Consider the following 21,911-nt stretch of genomic DNA (forward strand, 5'->3'; position numbering starts at 1 on the left):
TGGTTTAATTTCAAACTCAAATTGTTATTATTCAAATGAAATGATTTTCTCAAAAATTATTAAATCAAAATATTACTAGTATTTAAACTAAAATTCATATCAGAATCTCAATCTCAAATCAAAATCAAACAAATATAATGGATTCTTTTATTTTATCTTTTCAATTTCTTCAACGTGTAATTCTCTCACTATTTTCTATAAACTAAAATATATTATTTTTACATCAAGTAATTATAAGTTAAATAAAAATACAAATATAATCCAAATATCACACAGCCCTTCTCTTTATATAATTTCATTTGCCCAATAGTATATTATTCAACAGCTTATTGACTTGTTAAAATAGCTATAATCTTCTAAACCATGTTTCAATTTCGGAAAAAAAAAAAAGTATATTCAATACACATTTTTCATTTAAAACCTAATATTCTATTTTAAAAAAAAAAAAATCAAAACTAAAAAATAACAAAGAAAAAAAAAGTAAACGTAACATGCCTAAAATTATTTTAGATGAAAAGAATATTAAAAAATACTTTAGTTATTGAAACCATGATATTTAAAGGTTGAATCCCAATTGTATATGCTATTATTGATTATTATTATATTTATTTATTTTTTCTATAACAAAAAAATTATATATTTATCATAGAAAAATATTAATCAGTCGTATTATAAATTAAGCAAATATACATAACCCAAATTTCTGTCGCGTATAAAATATATTGTCCCCTTCAGTTCTTCAACTAATAGCTTGCACCAATACGCAATCATACTTATATCTTTTTGCCAACTTGACCAGTACCCATAGGAACTTCATTTATTCGAATGAATTAATTAATAGTGATTTTAATTTTAATATTATTTATTTTTTAAAAAATTATTTTATTTAGCAAAAGAAGAAATGAAGCAAATAAAAGTAGGAGTAGAAGTAGAAGTGGTATTAAAATTGTGAGTAATGTAGTAGGGGCAATTAAGAGAATTCAAAGTATATGTATGGTCAAATAATTAATTATGAAAAATGAGGAGAGAGAAGAACAGGTGGCGGGTGCAGTGTGGTCAGAGGAGTAAGGAACACTTCCCATGCACGCAATTTTCGTCATTTATTTATTTTTTTAACCTTTAAAAACCTGTTATTTAAATATTGCCCCGGTATATATGTAAATAAAATGGGAAAATGGTTGGGTTGGGCCGGATCGGGCTATTCGTATGTAATGTTTTACTCCATCCGTTCCATATACCTACTATTACTGTAAATACGAGAGCATAAATAAAATATAGATAAACTGTTCTTTCAGTCCCGTAACTGGACCTCTTTATCATTTTAGTCTTGTAAGTGGAGCATATCGCAAACTAGTCTCATAAGTGAAAATTTTTTGCTATTTTAGTCCTATGGCGTCGGAGACACCCGCGTGGCTCGCAGAAGGTGGCGTGTCCGCCAGGTGTCCTGCCAGGTCAGCGACACCTGGCGGACACGTGGATTTTTTTTTTTTTCATTTATTTTTAATTTTTTTATTTTTTTAAATTGGACCAAATAAAAAAAATAAAAAAAATACAAATAAAATATAAAATAAATTAAAAATAAGTTTTAAAAAAAATTTAAAAAAATGAAAAAAAAAAATCCACGTGTCCGCCAGGTCAGCGACACCTGGTGGACACGTCACCTCCGGCGAGCCATGCGAGCATCTTCGGCGCCGGAGGACTAAAACAACGAAAATTTTTCACTTATAGGACTAGTTTGTTACAGGCTCCACTTACGGGACTAAAATGATAAAGGGGTCAAGTTACGGGACTAAAAAAACAGTTTACCCATAAAATATACTACTTTCGTCCGATTTTAAGTGTTTCATTTATTTTCTATGTGTTGATTTTTAAATATTAATTATTATGTCAAAACGTAGTACAAATTAAAAAAAATTACTGAAATACTTTCACTAATGTCTTGTAATACTAAAAGAATATATTTAATATAGAGTACAATGACGCAAAATTTAATATCTAATTCACCATTAGAGGCGGACGAAGAGAGTAATTAATAAGTAATTAAAAAGTGTATTAGTAAAAATAATTATAAATTAAAATTAAATAACTAAATAATTTAATTAAGATTAAAAAATTATAAGATTTGAAATTTAAAATATGATTAAAATATAAAATTATACTTTAAAAAAAAATGACAAAATATGAAGGACAAACGAAAATAAAAAATAAAAATAAATTACATGGGATGGAATGAGTATAATTTTTCGATGGTAGATTGCTACTTCGTATATATCTTATATAATTATCTTTTCTATTATCCAAATTTATTTTTACTTTCCATTTTTATTGTCATTTGTATTTATTTTCGTTTTTTTAAAGTAAATAAAATATTATTTTTTCTATTTTTTTTAACCTTAAAAAGTAGGTTTCTATACTTTCTTTTTTTTAAAAATTTGTGTTTGATCAAAATGAACGCACAATTGGATAACAGAGAAAATATTAATTTCTTCATCTCACATAAAATGTTTATTTTTAATATTTTAAATTTTATAATTTTAATAAAATTATTTAATTATTTTAATTTTAATATATAATTATTTATTGAATAATAATTATTTTTATTAATATATTTCTTAATTATTTACTAATTATTGAAGACGGAGGGAGCAATATAATTACATAACATTTCTTGTATTTAATTTAATGCGTGAAATATTTTTATGTTAAATAAAAGTATGTGCAAAATATATATTTTCTAAAATTGATGTTCGATCACGAATTCATCTCACAATATGAGGTCGTCCTTTACGAGACAATCAAACATCATTTTATATACAACTAAATATTATTTTTGGATGTAAAGAATGTTTTGTGCATATTTTAATTTAATATAAATTTTTTCATATAATAAATAAAATATAAAATATTTTGTACATTTTTATTAAAATTCAATTGTATTATATAATTTATTGTTTTTCTAGCTAGGTCGAGCCATGTTATAATTATGTCGTCATATTTATATTTTGAAAAATTAGTCTACTCTAAACGTTTTGATTTAGCTAATTGAATATATATAAAAAAATTATTTATTGTTTGTTTGTTTAGACGATTTGTTTATATTCTTATTATCTACGAAAATTTTTCTCCGAAAAATATATATATATTCTCTCCGTCTCAGATACCATGTCCACGTTGCCGTTTCTATCCGTCTCATATACCATGTCATTTTCTTTTTTTGGAAAATAATTACACACTTTAATCTCATTTTAAATTTTTTTATTTTTTTAAATTTTAATTAAAATAATTAGTTATCTTAATTTTAATTTATAATTATTTATATTATAGGATAATTATTTTCACTAATACATTCTTAATTATCTACTAATTACACTCCTTCTAAAATACCGTGTCTACAGTGTAGCAAACACAGTATCTGGAACGGAGAGGGTATTTTTTTTGGTGATTTTGGGAACAATTAGTTTAGATTTTATATTTGAATAATATTTAATGTGATATATTAACCGAAGGAAGATAGTACATTTTTCTTATAGGATATGTTTAGTTTTTTAAAGAATTTTTTTTTTAAGAAACGTATAGTTAAAATAATAAAATTAAGAGAAATTTGACAAAAAGATCATGTTAAATTCTTATTTCTTTTATTATAATTAAAAATTAATTTTATATTAAAAATTACATCAATTTTTAATAATATCATATAAAACAACTATTCAAATTAAAAATTTTAATATTCAAATCGAATTTCAAAATCAAAACCTAGAAAATGCACCCTTAAAGATGAACACTAAAGAGATTTTGTTGTATTTTCTATAATATCAAATAATCTTATAAAAAATCAAGGCTTTAGTTTTTTCGTATGTTAAAATTGGATTTTTTTTATTTTTATATTAGGTTAAAAAAAATTCATTAATATAAAAAATATACTACTCTGGTCTCATAAAATCAGTACCATTTGACTTTTATGTCATTATATTTAACATTAATAATATTAATATATTTATATAATTTACTCTACAAATGTCATTATAAAAGACTAATAAATATATTTTTGTTATTTTTTTTAATTTGTACTACTTATTGATATAATAATTAATATTCAAATATCAAGACAATGATACTCTTCTTATGACACATAAGTAGTATATATTTTGTATTAAAGTTTTGATTTTTTAATAGCTAGAATATATGTTATGTAAATATATATATATATATGTTGTAATTTTTATAATACTAATCGAAATGTGTGAAATTTTTTTATTAGATAAATAAACCTGATGTTATGTTCTTTTGTACATTTTCCACGATATTTTGTTATTTATTTATTTATTTTTTAAAAAATATCAAATTAAATATTTTTTTTATTTTTTTCTATTTTACTAAAAATCAAATGTTACATGTATAATATCAAATCAACATTTATTTATATTATATCAAATAATTATTTAAATTTAATTTTTTATTATTTAAAAAATCAATTTCAAAATCAAATTCACAATTAAACACACTAATAACTAAACAATAATATTTTTTAAAAGGCAAATGATATCTGAGCGCTCTCGGTATATCCAGATCGAACTTAATACACTGCCGCCGCTTTTTTTTTGGTGCGGTCTGAATAAACCGATCGAATTTAATAACTTAAAAATTAAGCTCAACAAGACAAGTCACAGCAAACAACCATGTACGGCAAACAAAATTTGCATGCGTCGGAGTTTGAACCCATGACCTCACCGTCATGGGTTCATATACCCAAACAAAATAAATATATATTGGTAAAATTGATACATTGATTGATGGTGAAGGGAGAATTAAGTAACAACAGCCATTATATCATTGTATGCCTATACAAAATTCACAGAAATATCACAACGCATTTACTGAATGAAAATAAAAATTATACTCCTTCCGTCCCATAACTAGATATTTATTTTTTTTTTAAGTAGTTTTAAAATTATTAGTATTATATTGAGATACAGTAGAAATAAAGTAGAATTGACTAAAATAATCTTATTAGTATGTGTGATATAAAGGTAATGACATTTGTGTAATATATTGTAAGTTTTAAGGGTATTTGTAATATTAGGTAAATAGTACCGTTACTAAAAAAAAAATAGATACTTTATTATGAGACAGGCTAAAATAAAAAAATTGATACTTTGTTATGGGACGGAGGAAGCATTATCTTACATACCATTATCTTAGATACCACCATTGTATTAATTGGTTCCGTCTTACATACAATCATCGCCTAACGTTTGATTTGCCAATCATTGCTTGCTATATGAAAAATCTCTCATTCTGTAAATTGATGCAATGATACATATATAGACACTATTATATACAAATAATTGTTTCTTTCCTTGTGTTAGACACTACAAAAGAAAAAATTATTTTTGTAACAAAACTTTTTTGTTTCTAAATCTACTTTTTCCGTTAGTAATGACATTAGAGACGGAAATAGGAATGGAATTACGTTAGCTACGTGAACTTTAGGGACGAAATTCCGTTACAAATATATTATTATTATATATATATATATTTTTTTTGTAGTGAGAACGATTCACTTAAAAATTTAAATTTAAACACATGCGGTATAATTAAAATTTTCAAATCACTAACGCTTCAAAAGTTTAAAAGGACATGTATCATTCATTTATTTTATTTATATATACGAGAGACAATCAACACCATATTAGTAATAAAAGGAAACGGCAATAAAAATTATTATAGAAAAATATAAAAACTTCATATATATATATATATATATATATACATATAGTTTTGGATCCTCAAATAGCTCAAACCAAAGTTGCTCATCACCTCCGCCATAATTTGATGAGCTGCAACCATCCCATTCCCTTGTAGTGTTAGTAACAGACGTCTCCGCCGTCAGAGCCGGCGGCAACAGCCACTGCGATGAAGTTTCGCCGCCGTTCTCCAAATCTGGCAAATCGGAGAACCCCGGTAGCGCCACCGGCGTATCCATCTGGCTCAAAAATCCAAAATCCGAGATGTCAATGCCGTCGCTGTTTTCAAAAGAGGGAAGCGGCGGCGGCGGGAGAGTGTCCTCCAGGCAGTTCCGATTGAGCCTAGCCATGTCGAGAGCGGCTTCGGATTGGAAGCATTGCGAAGAAGGGACTCCGAGGAGGTGAGCGAGCTCGGCGAGGAGTTGGGGGAGGGTGGTGAAGATATAGTCGGCACGGCGGCGGTGGGTGACCGGGTCGAGTCCCATTTGGATTAGCTTCTTTTTGAGGTGGGTGTTCCAGAAGTTCTTGATCTCGTTGTCTGTTCTTCCTGGCAGCTGGCTTGCAATCGCGGACCATCTTCATTAACGACCCCGTCCATCCATTAAATTAATAATTAATTAACAATTCAATTAATCGTGGACCATTATCGAGTCAGTCTATTCTATAAGAGTGACTAGCATATATTCATACATATCTTATAAATATTCTCAAATATATATATATAAATATATGCTGATTCGATTAAATTAGCACCATGCTTGGCTTTATGGGATCCGTAATTGATCCATGTTAAATTAATTAAATTGAAAAGTATATAATTATATATAGAATATATACATATACTTATTTCCAAGAATGGCGTGGAGATTGAGAACTGTTTGTTCTTCTTCAGGGGAGAATTTGCCATGCACGCTTGATGTCTGGGCGAAGATAGTTTGTCCATTGCAGTCTGCAGCTCCTCCCACACCTGTTCAGACCTGTAGTAGTTTCATTTCATTTCATTATTATTAATAAATATTAATTATTATTATTATCATTATTATTGTTATTGATGATTACCAGCAAGCTTGGGGAGGGCTCTCCAGCTGCCATGGCCGTGTTTGTTGATGTACGTGATGAGCTTATTGTCTTCTTCAGGAGTCCATGGCCCTTTCTTCAGACCACTGCTCTCATTTCAGCAGGGAGATCGTCCCGTTCTCTATTCTAGTATTGTTTCTGTCCCAACAATTCTACCACATAACTACTACCTTTTTTTTCCTTGATCATTCATCATTATTTGTAAGTGTTTATATATATATATATATATATATATACACCCCATGAGTCTCCTCTAATATGCTGTATATGTGTGTGTATATATTTATATATTGCATATACGTACCGATACTATACTCGACGTTCCAATTCAATGGAGCATTTTGGAGGTTTTAAAGTAGATTAAAAAAAATATTTCATCTGATCTATATGAAATGTTCATATTTTTTATTTATGTTCGTCCTATATAAAATATCTATATTTTTTTTTTCTATCAATCCCAAATAATTTATCTTTTTTTTTTAAAAAAAAAATATATATAATTATACATTTTAATTATATTTAAAATTTTATAATTTACAATTTTTTACTCTTACTTAATATATTTAGTTATTTTAATATTAATTTATAATTATTTTTATTACTCCATCGGTTCCCATTTCAAAGTACATTTTTTATCATTTCCATTTCTTTCATTTCAAAGTATTCATTTTATTTTTTTTTTGGTAAAAGTAATGATACACTAATACCAAAATACTTTAACTTTTATTTAAATTACAAATATACCATTACATATGCTCTTACTTTTTACCTAAAATCAAAGGGAAAAAATGTCAAATCTCCTTGCATATTTCCACTAACTAATAAAATATTATTATTTCTTAATCTATTAAAAAATATGAAGGGGCCCCTACGGAGGGAGTATATAATAATTATTTTTACTAATAAACTACTTAATACTTACTAATTATATTTTACCTAAATTCTCGTATCTACAGTAACGTAAACATATTATCTAGGACGGAATGAGTAGTATTTTATTAGTCAGTGAAAGTGCGTAAGAGTTTGTGATATTTTTTACTTTTGACTTTATTTATAAAGTACTTATATACTTGCAATTCAAACAAAAGTTAGAGTATTTTGATATTAGTGAATGATTACTTTTTCTAAATAGAAAATAAATATTTTGAAGCGAAACAGACGAAAATGATAAATATTACTTTGAATCAAGACTGAAAGAGTATATCATTTTGTGTGAGCCTATGCCATCATGCTTCCGACGTATGGACTTTTGGGTTTGGACTTTGATTGGTAAAATTATCTTTCTTCGGTTCTGGTTTGAAATTAATAATTTATTTTGTTTATATAGTAATTTTAATATGATATTTTTTAAAAAATAAAATACTCCATCTGTCATAAAAACATATATATTTATTTGATGGGGTACGAGTTAAAAAAAAAAAAAAAAAAAGTGGATAGAAATAGAAATTTTTTCTAGTTAGGGTAAATAAAAAATTAAAAAAAATGGTATTTTATTTTGCTAAAAAAGACAACAAGAATAAATTTAGATGATAAAAAAAAAAAAAAAAAAGAGAATACTTTGAATGACAGAGGGGGTAATATATTTTCATTGGCAACCCTACTAGTGCGAGGTTAATAGTGGTGAGTTAAGTTGGACATTGCAACTAAACAAATATAAATATAAAATTAATTTTTATTATAATATAAAATAAAAATAAAAATAAAATAGAAAATAAGTATATAATTTGATATTTTTGAAAAAAAATAAAATCGACTCAATAGTTATCTTCCAACCAAACATAACCCTTATTATTAGGGTAACGATTTTAATTTGTTTGCACCTTGGAATTTGTTAATATATGATCGTGAAAATGTATTTTAATTTATTTCTATATTTGTGCCATTTATATTTTTTATTAATGAAATATATCATGTGCAATATTATTTCAATTTTAGAGTTCAAAACATTAAAAACAAAATATAGATAAGCATATCTTAATATTTCATCTATATTTTTGTAATCATAGCATGAATTATCATTATTGTTACTTTTCGTGTTGATATTCAATTGTATTAATTTCTAATCAATTAAATATTTAAATCTAATTATAGTCCACACATAAAGGGTCTCACTTCGTTTGTATTTTACAAAAGAAAGTGACTATATTTTTTAAAGACATAGTGAGTATTTATTATTTATTTTTGTAACATATCTTACTGTGTAATTCAAACCTCTTTTGTATTATACAAAAAAAAAAAGTGAATATACTTTTGAAAGACAGATGAAATACTTATTTATTTATTTTTTGTAAGAACATTTACTATGTAATTCAAACAATTCTTTATAATATATATTAGTTTCATTTATTAAATATCATATTAACTAATTATTTAAACCTAAAATTGAAATACATAAGAAATATAAACGAAAAGTAAACAGATTAAACCTCTTGTCTTAATGAAATTTAATTTTCCGAATGATATATTATTTAATAGAATTATATATATATATCCAACTATTTATATTCGGTTGAATTATGTTCGCTTGTTTAAATATTGAATGCGTAATAAAATTTAACGTGTAAATCTATTAAAAAATATTTATATATATATATACTCCCTCCGTCGTAAATAAAAATTGTTCCCATTTGACCCGACATTTTAAGAAAAATAGATAAAAATAGAAATAGTTTCTTTTTAGAGTAAATAAAGTAGAAAAAATGATATTTTTTGGCGGAGAAAAAAAAATAAAGATAAATTTGAACGACAATCAAAAAAAGAAAAATGAGAATAAATTTTTTATGACAGAGGGAGTATATATTATGAAACCATGTTATTGACTTGTTACACTAGCTAGTTTATATAATCTTCTAAACTAATCATTTTAATTTATGCCTAATCGATCCTCTTGTTGGACACAATTGAATAAGCTGAATGAATATGTGTGGGTGTATATATGTTCTTTCATTAATTAAATTAGCACACAAATTTTCTTAATCCTAAGTTAATTTCATTTGTGTATATAACATGCATGTTATATTTGTATTTAAAGGCTTTGTTTACTTTTTTTTTTTTTTTTTATTTCTTTTCAATATTTCAATAATAAAAAAAACGTCCAATACACATTTTCATAAAAACACTACAAAGATATCGAGATTATGATTAAAAATTTGAAGTGAAATGTAATGATTTTCTACCAAAGAGTTTTCATGACGAAATAACTTTTGTTGCTTGTTTCGTCACTTCTATGTGGTGTAGATAAAGGTATTTGGCAACGAATTTGTCTTTCATGGAGGAAATACATGCTTTTGAGACAAAAGTGTGCAAACAAGATTTAGCTATGAAAAAACCTATTTTGTAGCTAAAAACTCTCGCACTACAAAAATTTAAGCTACAAAATATTTACGTAATTAAAAGGTTTTAACTATCAAAATAAAATTTCATAGTAGACAAGTGTTAGTTACGAAAGATAATTTTTGTAGGTAAAAAAAAAGTGTCAGCCACAAAAGATCATTTTCGTGTTAATTACGAAAAACAAATTTCGTAATAAAGGGGTTTAATTAGCTATGAACAATTGAACATAGGATTTCGTAACAAAATAATTTTAGGTACACAGATAGAATTTCGTAGCAAAAGTGTGAAAGCTACGAAATTTAATTTTTTAGCAGAAAACGTCATCTACAAAGATAGAATTTCGTGTTGAAAACTAGAAATCATTGGTCCAAACTTTAATTCCCCGAAAGAATCGGTATAAAAAAATACAACCATGAATTCTATAGCCTCATTACTTAATACATTTGATAAACAAATAAACTCCAAAAGATTTAAAAATAACAATAATGAGCTACAAAATAAGCCATACTCGTACTAAAAATACACATTGCAAAGTCTAGAAATTGCCATACTTGTACTAATGAATCTAAACACTTGCAATGTGGCAAAAAATAAAAGTTATAATAACAAAATACAAATAATAATCCAAACAAAACCATTCAAAAGTGAGATTTCTAATATGTATTACTTGTACTAATCAATCCAATATAACTAACTCAAAACCAACGTAATTGTAACAATTTCTGAGAAACTCCTATTTTAGAAGAGTCTATAAGTAACCTTTGATAGTCTAATAAAAATACGTATAGACATACATAATATAGACCAAGTTAATATCACATATACTAGTGTGATTTGTCTTGTCGAACCTAATTTGCAAACTATTAAGTTCGGTCGGAAGTTTACTCAAAACACACTCGAATAATAGTGCTGCGGATTCCCACGCTATAAAATAATAATAATAATAATAATAATAATAATAAAGTTACCACAAACATTTACTAGTATAAATGACTAGAACTATTATACAAAATAAATAAACTTTCATTAGCCAACATTATCACAAAGTGATATATAAATTATAAACACCTCTAAAGCCAAGACGTCACAAGAATGGAGAATTGAATTCTATAGGATTCACAGAGAGAAATTTAAGTGATGAGAGACAAATTTTCAGAGGATAACATGTGCTAAATTTACGCAAGTTCATTTAATTTACTTCAATCGATCAAAACCATGCTAAATAAATGCATCCAAGCTTTTAAGGATCACTAATAACACTTTTTGATTCCTCGATTTGTTTCAAACAATCTGATATGGGCAATCAATTGTTTCTTGAAGTTTGCCTGGGAAAACATAGCCATGATAAATGAAACTGATTAGATCATAAAAATATATGAAACTAATTACGTGGTTACATAGCATGTATTATCTGCACTTTTGATCAATGATATTTGAATCTTTGATCGATAATATTTAGAGAAATCAACACCGTAACTGAATAGTTAACCAATATATAGGTAAATCTATAGCTTTAGCTACAAAATTTTATTTTTGTAGGTAAATTTTATTTCCACACTTTCATTGCAAAAACTTTATTTTTTTTTTAGTAAGTCAAACTTGTTGCCAAAGACCATTAATAACGCGATATAGGTGATGAAACAGACGACAACATTTATTTTGTTGCAAAAGCCTTTTCGCTACGAAATCAATACTTTTTGCTATAAATTTTTTCGTAGCTAAATGTCAACTTTTTGTAGTGTATTCTCTAAAAGAATAATAAATAATTCAATACGAAATTTTATTTTTTTATTTTACCATGATAATTCTCCATACAAAAAAAAAAAAAAAAAAAAAAAAAAAATTCATAATCTATAGATGCAAGAATAGACTTAAGTAATCCACTCGATATTATTCGACATCATCAACAAAGTCTATCACAGACCATATAGGGTTTTCAACACCATATTAAATTTGATGAAGAACAATGGTTGCTTATTTTCTAAAGTCATATGTATTTACGTTTGTGTAACATATATAAATGATGGTATCATAGATGATTGTTGTTTTACTTTAAGCAAATTGAGTTGAGTCTTAATTTCCATTTGGATTTTCCTAAACTAAACCTCTCTTGTATATGAGCATGCATTTGTTTCTACGCATCCATCTTTTCAAATATATTCATTTCCATAATTTCAATCTTTATTCGTGCTTCATATTTGTTTGCCCCTATCCCTATTTCCATTCAAATAAAAACTAAAATAGGTGACGCCTCTGTCACACATGGTTCGCCTAGTGTGACTTTCCCGTCGGACCTGGTTTGCAGGGTATTAGGTTCAGCCGGGGGTTTACCCATTGCGCACTTTCGGGTAGCGGCTGTGAGTTCCCACATCATCCAAAAAAAAAAAAACTAAAATAGGTTTTCGCGATGGAGGCTTTTCTTGCATCCATGACTGAATTAGAATAGTTTTGTTTGTGCAAATTACCGAGTTGTATGAATAATAAACGAAGAAAAGAAATGTCAAAGTAAAGAAATAAAGAAAGAAGAAAGCAAGACAAAATCCCTCAAAAAAATCAATAAAATTGTAGCATGGAAAGTCCTCCAACTAAAATAAAGGGAAAGAAGTATCTTCCAAGACAATTGTTTTAGACTTAGATAATTCCCGTTCAATTATGAATAACCTTGATTCACTTTTTCCAAATATATAAGAGTTTGTTACTTTTCAATTTCTTTTCAATTTTTTATTATTTAGTTAACTAGTAAAAATATATGATTTCTTCTGTATAAAATATAACATTAAGAAACTATTTGATTAAGAATATTGGGATTTTAGAGAAAAAAAAAAATCAGTAAAACATGAGAATTAATTTTTTTGTTTAATAAAATTTTTAAAAAAAATTATATAGTAATTTGGATGAATCGAAAGAGAAAATGATTAATCGAGTAGAAAAGGTTTTAGTGAATGAGAATCAGTAGAAAAATATTGTTGGTGTACTTTTTATCTGAATATAAACTAGATATGATGTAAGATTGGATTAGTGTAATTTTAAAAATTAAATATTTATAATAATAATCATAAAGACTAAATAGTATCAAAATATCAAAATAATAATAATAGTAATAGTAATAATAATAATAAATAAATAAACACACTTTATCATTTCTTTTGATTTCTCTATGTATATAGGAGAGAAATAAAAATAATACTCCCTCCATCCCGCTAATCGAGTCATTTACCCTTTTGGTCCCTCTCAACCCCTTTCTATTCTTAGTGAATATATCAATTTTAAACATATTTAATAAATATAAATCAATTTAATTAAATTTCTAACACGTTACATGTAGGATCCACTCAAAATTCATTAATCTCTTTTGTTCTCTTCAATTAACAAATATTTTTATTTATATTTGAACCTCCACATTTTTTTTATAAAATTAATTTATGATAATAATTAATAAATAAATATATTTTTCATTTATTTGTATTATATAAAATTTTATTCTCTATAAAATTTAATGATATTTATATTAATTAAATAAATAATTTATACTACCTAAATTCTCGTATCAAAATAAAATGCACCATCTTTGTCGGGGCGGAGGGAATATATTTCTCATGTATAATTTCTCTAATTTAAACAAACAAGATAAATAAATAAATTTTTATTTTACTTTCATTTTAAGCACACTGCTAGAGTGATCAAGCGAACAAATGAAGTAGCAAAACACAAATAACTGTGTGTTTGTTTCAATCATTGGATTTTAAATACACTATTCATCATATTTTTTTCTTAAAAATATAAAATCAAACGCCTATTTTTTATTTTTTTATATTATATTAAAAATCAATTTTACATTCAAAACATCACATCACCACCTATTTATATCACATTATACAACTATTTAAATTTAAAATTTTTACTATTCAAATCCCAACTCAAAATCCAAAGCCCCGAACAAACGCACCCTTAACCAAGTGGAATCACATGTATTTGGCCAATTAAGATTTATTCTAAGTGATTGAGAAGTCACAAACTACTACATAAAAAATAATAATAAAAATATAAATATAAATAATAAATAATAAATAAAAATCTGGTACTAGTTTATAGATTGTAAATCAACTTCAACCAAGTAATAAAGCCCACAACGAAGATAAAGAGTTTTGGAGTCAAGTGGGCAGTTTCGATAGCGACGGCGGGTTCCCACATCATAAAAAATAAAAAGTAAAAAATAAAAAACAAAAAAATAAAAGTAGTTGCAACCAAATTGAATAATTTGTTGCAATTTATCAAGAATTAATGTCTAAGCTTTAAATCTATTGAGTTAAAACAATTGAAATAAGAAAATAAATCTAATATCATACTCACACATAACTTCATTGTCACAAATTCACTCTCCATGCAGGACCAGGTCATCCCTACTTATAAGAAATAACTCAACCACACTTCTAAGATAGATGATGTTTATAGAACAAATATATGAAAATTTACTTTCAACACGAAAATTTACCATGATTTAAAGTTCATTTAATGTAATAATCATTCATAATATTTTGAAATATATTGGTTCTTTTTTCAATTTGATTCATATTATTGCACAATTTTATTTTATTTTTTTTGACAATTTTATACTTCGAACGAGTGATATAAAAGAAAAATTAATTATCTTTCGTTTGAAATAATTTCTCTCGCTAAATAAGAAATGATTTATGTAATTATATACTTTCGATATATTGCAATACTGAAATAAGCGATAAAATCAATATCATAATTAATACTACTGGTAAATTTGTACTAAAATATTACAAAACACTAATAAAAATATTTTTGTCATTTTTTTTTATCTGTACTACGTTATCAACGTGCAAAAAGTAAATAAAACCCTTAGAGCCGGACGAAAGTAGTAATATATTAGTATTATACTCCCTCCGCCCATTAAAATTAGCTCATTTGGGCTCGGCACGAGAATTAAGAAAAATAAATATTTTATTAAAAAATATAGGTAGTTGGATGCATTTTTTAAAATTTAGTTAAAAAGAAAAGTAAACGAAAGAAAGAAAATATAATAAAGTTGGTGGTCTTTGTTGCAAATAAGTGTTGAATGAAAGTAATAATTAAATGTTAGATTTGTTAACTTTACCAAAACTAATAATGGAATAAATTTAGTGGACAGACTTAAAAAATAAAGTGAAAATAAATTTGGGCGGACGGAAGAAATATATTGTATTAATTTTATAATTAGAATATATGTTATATATGGTATTATTTGTATTGTCATTTATGCATTATCAAAATTTGATCCAATCAACATTCAAACTGAAGCAATATAATGACACAAATTTCATCCAATAAATATAATGCATTTCTAATAACATACAACACTACATTATTATAAAACTTTCCCCCAAAACAGCAAGGCTATGATTCATCTAATCAACAAGCCAAAGACAAACACACAATGCAATAAACTTACAACAACAATACCTATATGTTATTCGGTGTAAAAATGTATTCCAAACAATTTGACAACCCAAACTATGCAAACATCTCTCTCTTGACTCCCTTGGAATAACAATTAGACCAATTCCTATGTATATGTGTATGTGATCCCATGGGAGTGTTTATTTCATTGCAAAAGTGTACACAATACATACATATACATACAGTCGTGCCTCAACTTAAATATCAATGCTGCTGCACATACAGTCCGGCGCCGGATATGTATATATTGACTGTTCAGGTCTGCGGAGCCGCAGCTCCCCTTGCCGGCCTTTGTGGCCTTCTACAACGGCTGTCTCGAACTCGGGCCAAGTCAAGTTCTTGTTCAAGAACAGCTGGCCTAATAGCGCCATGTTTGGTCGTACAGTTTTCATGTTTTCGTACGTCCTGTGGCCTTCCTGTAGACATTATCAAAACAAAGTTATTAATGTATTTTACAAAGACACGGGTTCACTAAATTCATTGGTAGGGGAGAAACAGTGTTTCAGATTTTGGTAGACATCATAACCTAACAGGGGTAGAGTTTTTAAACAGCATAGGAGGTGGATCTCATGCAGATTGGGTTAAATAGTGCCAATTATGTAATATAAATAGACAGCATATATTATATACAACATAGCATATTTATAACATATTATATGTTTTCTTATAATACAATATATGTTGCCTACTTTTTATTATATACGCAGATTCGATCAAATCGGCAACATCCCTAATTGAAATCTCGGCTTAAGTATGCTGAAGATCAGCTTGTTAATTATATCAACCAAGTATAAATAAGTTCAACTCAACTATGGTAAATAAAGCTCATAAAGGTTTGCTCATACTTAATCAAGAAAGCTTAATCTTCACTCAAGAAAGGCGTGAATTGAGTTAGAAATCGAAAGCCTGCCTTAGTTCCACTCGACTCAAATAACAGTTGTAATTGCATGAACTTACCACAGCATTGTGCATATTTCCCGGTGAAGCAGATATGAAGATATCGCTGTGCATACTGACGTAGTAGTCTAGTGCAGCTAGCAAGGAAGCCTTTCCTTTGATCTGGGCTCTTTCTTCGGGAGAAGCCAGACTCCTTTTGTCTTCCATAAGAGGAAACAGATTTCGTAGCGTCGAGATTCTAGCTTCTCCACCATATACCTGAAAATAAATATTACATAAAATCGGGAATATCTAACATTTTTATAGGACATAGATCAGCTGCTTATCCGATCAAATCAAGATATGCCATACAAGTTTACCGACATATATTTATACATATCTCACCATATTTATAATACATTATATATTATATTATAACATAGCATATGTTATCTTATATCACAACATATGCTTTATTATATATACATATATGTTGATCATCCGTATAATATATGCTGATCCAGTCTGACTTGACAAGATTAGCACCAGATCTGCAGCCTCGTTTATAAATATAGTAAGTGATATCCAAAGTGAAGGTACCGAAATCAAGAACAACCAACCTTATGGGAAGCAAGATACAACCGAGTATTGTTGTCGAAGCCCAAAGCTGCCAGCAGCAATCCAATCTCTTCTGGAGTCAACGGGCACCGACCCTGACTTCTCAACTCCTCATCGGTAAATTGGGAATTCAAAACTCTTCCCTGCCAAATAACTTGCCGGTACTTGGCCAATGCCAGTTTCTCAGCCTTGCCGCCCCCAAAGTCGCATGCCGAGTGGGCAGCCATGTCCTTGAAACATAACCAATACGTTTTTATCAGCAGCAGAAGCCAAATTGACATTGAAATTCAGCTTTTCTGGTTATGTCACAAATGCACGAAAGAATCCGACTACATTAGCCTACCTTGTCGAAGCGGAGGTGGAGGACGACAAACTTCCCTGCCCCTTTTGTGTCTTTCAAATCGGTTACTTTTGTCAAGTAGTTGCGGTCATCTGTTTCAGTTGTGTCACGAGGATATCTCAAGCGACTAACCAGAGCATCTCCGAGAGCTCTAATGTGGGGCACAAAGACCAATGCTTGGAAGTTGACTTTACACCGTAACCGTTGGATATCATCAGGCATATTGTCAAATGCTAGACGGTGAGAGAATGGAGAAATTGCAGCAATCCCGTAGCTGAGAAACAAGGGGTATATTTAAAACTCAAAAAATTAATCTTGATTCGAGGAAATCAAAAGAAATCACTCTTAGATACCCACGTCTGCAATATGGGCAAAACATTGTCAAGATACCAGTATGCCGAAGCATGAACTGGTGCTGTCTTTACTCGGGTGGCTCGAATAGCCGTTGCATAATACTCACGGGTGCTCCAAAAGTACTCATCGGGAACCTCTTTAACAATTGAAATGTCATTTTTCAATACGTCGATGAAATGATCCACGTCAAAGATATCCGTGAATGTGCTGCAGAGGAATTAAACACAAGAATAAGGCTCAAGCTTTTATCTTCATAACATTTACTTGAAGGTAAATATAGAGTCGAAAAAATAAAAAAATAAAATAAAAGGACCTTGAATCTTTCCAAACTGGATTCACTTCGAGATGCGGAATAATGAGAGTTGCATTCAAAATTTTAGCAAGAGCAACAGCATCACAAATCTTCAAAAAAAAGTTTCACAGGTCGATGACTCAACACAAAGAATCATATGAACAAGAGTATATTTGATCCTTGTTTCGTTCAAGAATGTAAGGAAAATCACTTACGCCCATTCTCTGTTGGTTCAGCCCACCATCGAGGAACACCTGAATATAGCCTTCGGATTTCTCAGGCAGTGCTGCTTAAACAAAAGATTGCAGAGTCATTCGAAGAATGATACTAACCCAACTTAGGCACTGTTTGCAAATTATAAGTAGGAGCTTTTTTGCTTTTGCTAAACTTAACAGTTAATGCTTTTATTGGTAAGGCCATAATATAAATAAGTTAGAAACCATGTTCTAAATTTTTCACACTTACATATTGAACACAAAATAAAAATAAATGTTGAGTCACATTATAAAGATTCCAAATATAGATCAATAAAATAATGAAGGGTATGGCGAAAGGGATGGGAAGTTCAAAACTTTTCTTGGGCATGCACTAAAATAGTTCTAAGATTTGTTTCATTTGCTATTACTCGAATATAATATATTAAAATCTAATAAAATATATATATATATTCAATAAATAATTAAAATTACGTAAATGTTCTTTTGGAATTCTTTTTTTGGATAATCTGTTGTTTTAGTCATGTACATTCCCCACGTGGCCCTGACAAATGAGACACGTCAACGCCAAAACAGCACCGGCGAGCCACTTCATTGACAACGTGGCAATTCTGCTGATGGATAACCCATTTTGCGAAAAAAAAAAAATAGTTGCGGGACAATTTCCATACATAGTACATTTAGAGTCCTAAAGAGACAAATATGGAACGGAAAAAACAATTTACCTTTGTTTTTAGTTTAAATAGTAGTTCAGAATAATATTTTCTAAAAGGAAATATTATATTTTTATAGAAAATAGAAATTGTTGCATAGTGAAAAATTGAAACTAAATTAAAAAAAAAAAAAAAAAAGAACATAGCCGAGAAGAACAATTTAGAATTTCCCAATATTTTGTTGCACAAAAGATATTCCCTTCCAATCCTATACATAGTTTCTATTTTTGATCCCATCAGTTGAAAAAAATAAAATCTTGTGTTCAACTATAGCAAGTTTTAATCTCCTAGGAATTTTATTTGATTTCAGGCATTTTATTTTCACAACATTAAATAATGTACAAAAGCACTCTATGCAATATGTAATTATCTAAAGTTGTATGAGTAAATTTAGCTAATTGAAAAGGAAAATAATGATAACGGAATCAAGTTTGTAGTTTATTTTTGTTGTTTTTTAAGCAAGTATTTATTATTCTCATAATTTGACCTATAATAGATAAAATAAACTAATCTTTTATAACTAATCTAAAGAGTATCCCTCAATGAAAAAAAAACAAAAAAGGGTTGTAGAATCTAATGATTTTTCAGACATATTTTTTTCTAAATTTGCATATATTCCAATTACTATCATAGATGCTAATTTTGTAAATATTTTTACAAACTATATGTTTTCTTGAAGCTATAAATTGTTCTACTCACCCAGGGTGCTGTATGGCCGAGCACAAGGCCTCCAACCTTGATTAGACAAAGGTGTCCACAGTTCAGCTTGCTGCTCATCGGACTACATGGAACGAAACAACACAAAATGAATTGTGTCGATTCAGTGTAGACACTTATCAACATAATTCAGCACCCAAAAACACAATGTAGATTAGCTAACTCTTACTCACAATTTGGCGTTGCAATGCACTTTTCAGCAGACGAGAATGTCTAGGCTTCGAAGCATCGAAATCCTGCAAGAAATCAGCATAAACAAATGTCCAATCAATACTGATAAAATGATAAACCAGAGAACTTCCAGTCAATTAAAGTTTCCCCAATATTTAAATTCAATTTTCACCCTCAGTAATTCTTGAATTTTACTTGCCTTAGAATTTTATTTTTATTAAGAAGGGTTCATATAAAGTCACCTCACACTTATGCTATTGTTCTTAAATTTTTAGAAGAATTAAATGAAATGTACAGTCTAAGGAAGGTAATATTTGACATAAACACGTCAACAAAGAAACAACAAAATAACTTCATAAGCAACTAAATAATGAAGCATGACACACATAAGTCCACAGATCTATTTAACATACTTCACAATCAGAAGTCAACCTTCCATTTAAGCTTCAATTCCTGCTTAAAAGATTCATGATTTTGGAGTAGTTCATAACAAAAAGTATAGTTGACTTAATTGCAAACGTTCAACATAAGCTACGTAAGTTGACTCATCACAGTGTTCTCAACAAATACTAAAATACACATTAAATGTAAACAAAACAGTATCAAGAAAATAGAACAGCCTGAAAATAAGGCAAAAACATCATTAACCCTCCTCAAAATTAAACCATTTTCACCCCAAATTAAGGCCCCTTTTACCATAGATTGAAAATCAAACACATAATATGGAAAGAAGCTTAAGAACACAAACAGGAAAATAAAATACAGAAAACGCCATTGAAGGAAGCAGCAAAGATTTGTACCGATAGAAGAGAAGAGGGCAAAGAATGGGCGTAGGAAAACAGAAAGGGCAGCAAAAGCACAAGAGCAGCTGCCATGGCTCCTCTTCTTCTTCTTCCTCTTCAGGCTAACCAAACAAGAAACACAGGTTGTTCTTGATCCTTCCTCACCGACAATGGAAGGAAATTTTTGGTCTAACAAAAGGTTTGGGGGGATTCAAGGCTTGCTCTTGGGAACTCCACTAAAGTAACTTTCCTAGAGAGAATAATAATAATAATAATTAAATAATAGTATAATTAAATCGTGCCATTCCCTTTCCCTCTCTAACCTCCTTAATAAAAGCATCTCACATGCCACCTGTCCCTGCACAACAATTATTTTTATTGTGTATGTATAATATATGTATGGATCCCTAAATATGAAGAAAAAAGTATATCCTTTTCTTGCAAATTCTGATGAGAACAGCACAGATCCTTTACTCGAACAGTATGCAAGCTGGTGATATAGATATTTTAAAAAATTACATATATACATACAAATTAATGTTTATATGATGGAAACCCTGAATAGATAGAGAAGGGGGGGGGGGGGGGGGGGGGGTTATGCAGGAAGCACATTAATGATGATAATGGACCAATAATGCAAAGAAAGCGATGGGCAGCTGGAATCACATTATCAGAACCAGAGACAGATGCTTACAATAAAACAACACAGCTCGACTGATAGAGAGAGAAAGAGAGAGAGAGAGAGAGAAAGTGATATAGTTGTGGTCTACGGGCAAAGAAAGAAAAGGGTTATTTAATTTGTTTGGGCATCGTTTTCAAAGGCCCCTCTTTTAGTCAGCCAACGGCGTCGATCTAATCTGATCTAATCAGATTTCTAACACGTGTCATGTCCACAAACTGTGGTATGGTGTGCAGAGGAAATTGTACTTTTTTTCTTTTTTCTTTTTTTTTTTAACTTTTTGTGAGTTATCATGGAAGAGGTGTGGTTTTGAGCTTTTCTTGCTGCTTTTGGTCTGTGGGTGAATTTATTGTGTGAACTGAAAATGTCGATTAGTTCGAGGATGAGTGCGTCGGTGCGGAGCTGCGTCCACCGACAGCAGCTGGCTGTAGCCGTAGCTGTACGCCATAGTCAACTTCAAGCTGCAAATTTTTATTAGTATATTTTTATTTGATCTTTATCAATGAAGTATAATTTAATCTTGGTTTTGTTGCCAGT

The 21,911-nt window shown here is 28.6% G+C and overlaps 1 protein-coding gene and 1 pseudogene across 2 annotated transcripts; both read right to left on the reverse strand.

Moving 5' to 3' along the window:
• Positions 1-4,805: 4,805 nt before the first annotated feature.
• LOC127248501 (transcription factor MYB53-like) lies at positions 4,806-14,552 on the reverse strand (annotated as a pseudogene).
• Positions 14,553-15,600: 1,048 nt separating this feature from the next.
• LOC127248560 (O-fucosyltransferase 39-like) lies at positions 15,601-21,199 on the reverse strand. 2 transcript variants are annotated; one of them, XM_051270950.1, is made up of 10 exons: positions 20,714-21,199; positions 19,916-19,978; positions 19,725-19,806; positions 18,313-18,386; positions 18,119-18,207; positions 17,809-18,012; positions 17,455-17,725; positions 17,114-17,341; positions 16,575-16,772; positions 15,601-16,033 (listed from the first exon to the last, which is right to left on the reverse strand). In XM_051270950.1, the coding sequence occupies exons 1-10, from the start codon at positions 20,786-20,788 to the stop codon at positions 15,815-15,817; spliced, it is 1,503 nt and encodes a 500-aa protein (XP_051126907.1). In that variant the 5' UTR covers positions 20,789-21,199; the 3' UTR covers positions 15,601-15,814. The 2 variants fall into 2 exon arrangements, with proteins under 2 accessions (XP_051126907.1, XP_051126908.1); XM_051270951.1 differs by having other exon boundaries at positions 18,313-18,383; positions 20,714-21,195.
• Positions 21,200-21,911: the final 712 nt, after the last annotated feature.

Source organism: Andrographis paniculata, unplaced genomic scaffold, assembly GCF_009805555.1.
Source record: "Andrographis paniculata isolate CXL003 unplaced genomic scaffold, ASM980555v1 Contig34END, whole genome shotgun sequence".
Lineage (NCBI taxonomy): Eukaryota > Viridiplantae > Streptophyta > Magnoliopsida > Lamiales > Acanthaceae > Andrographis > Andrographis paniculata.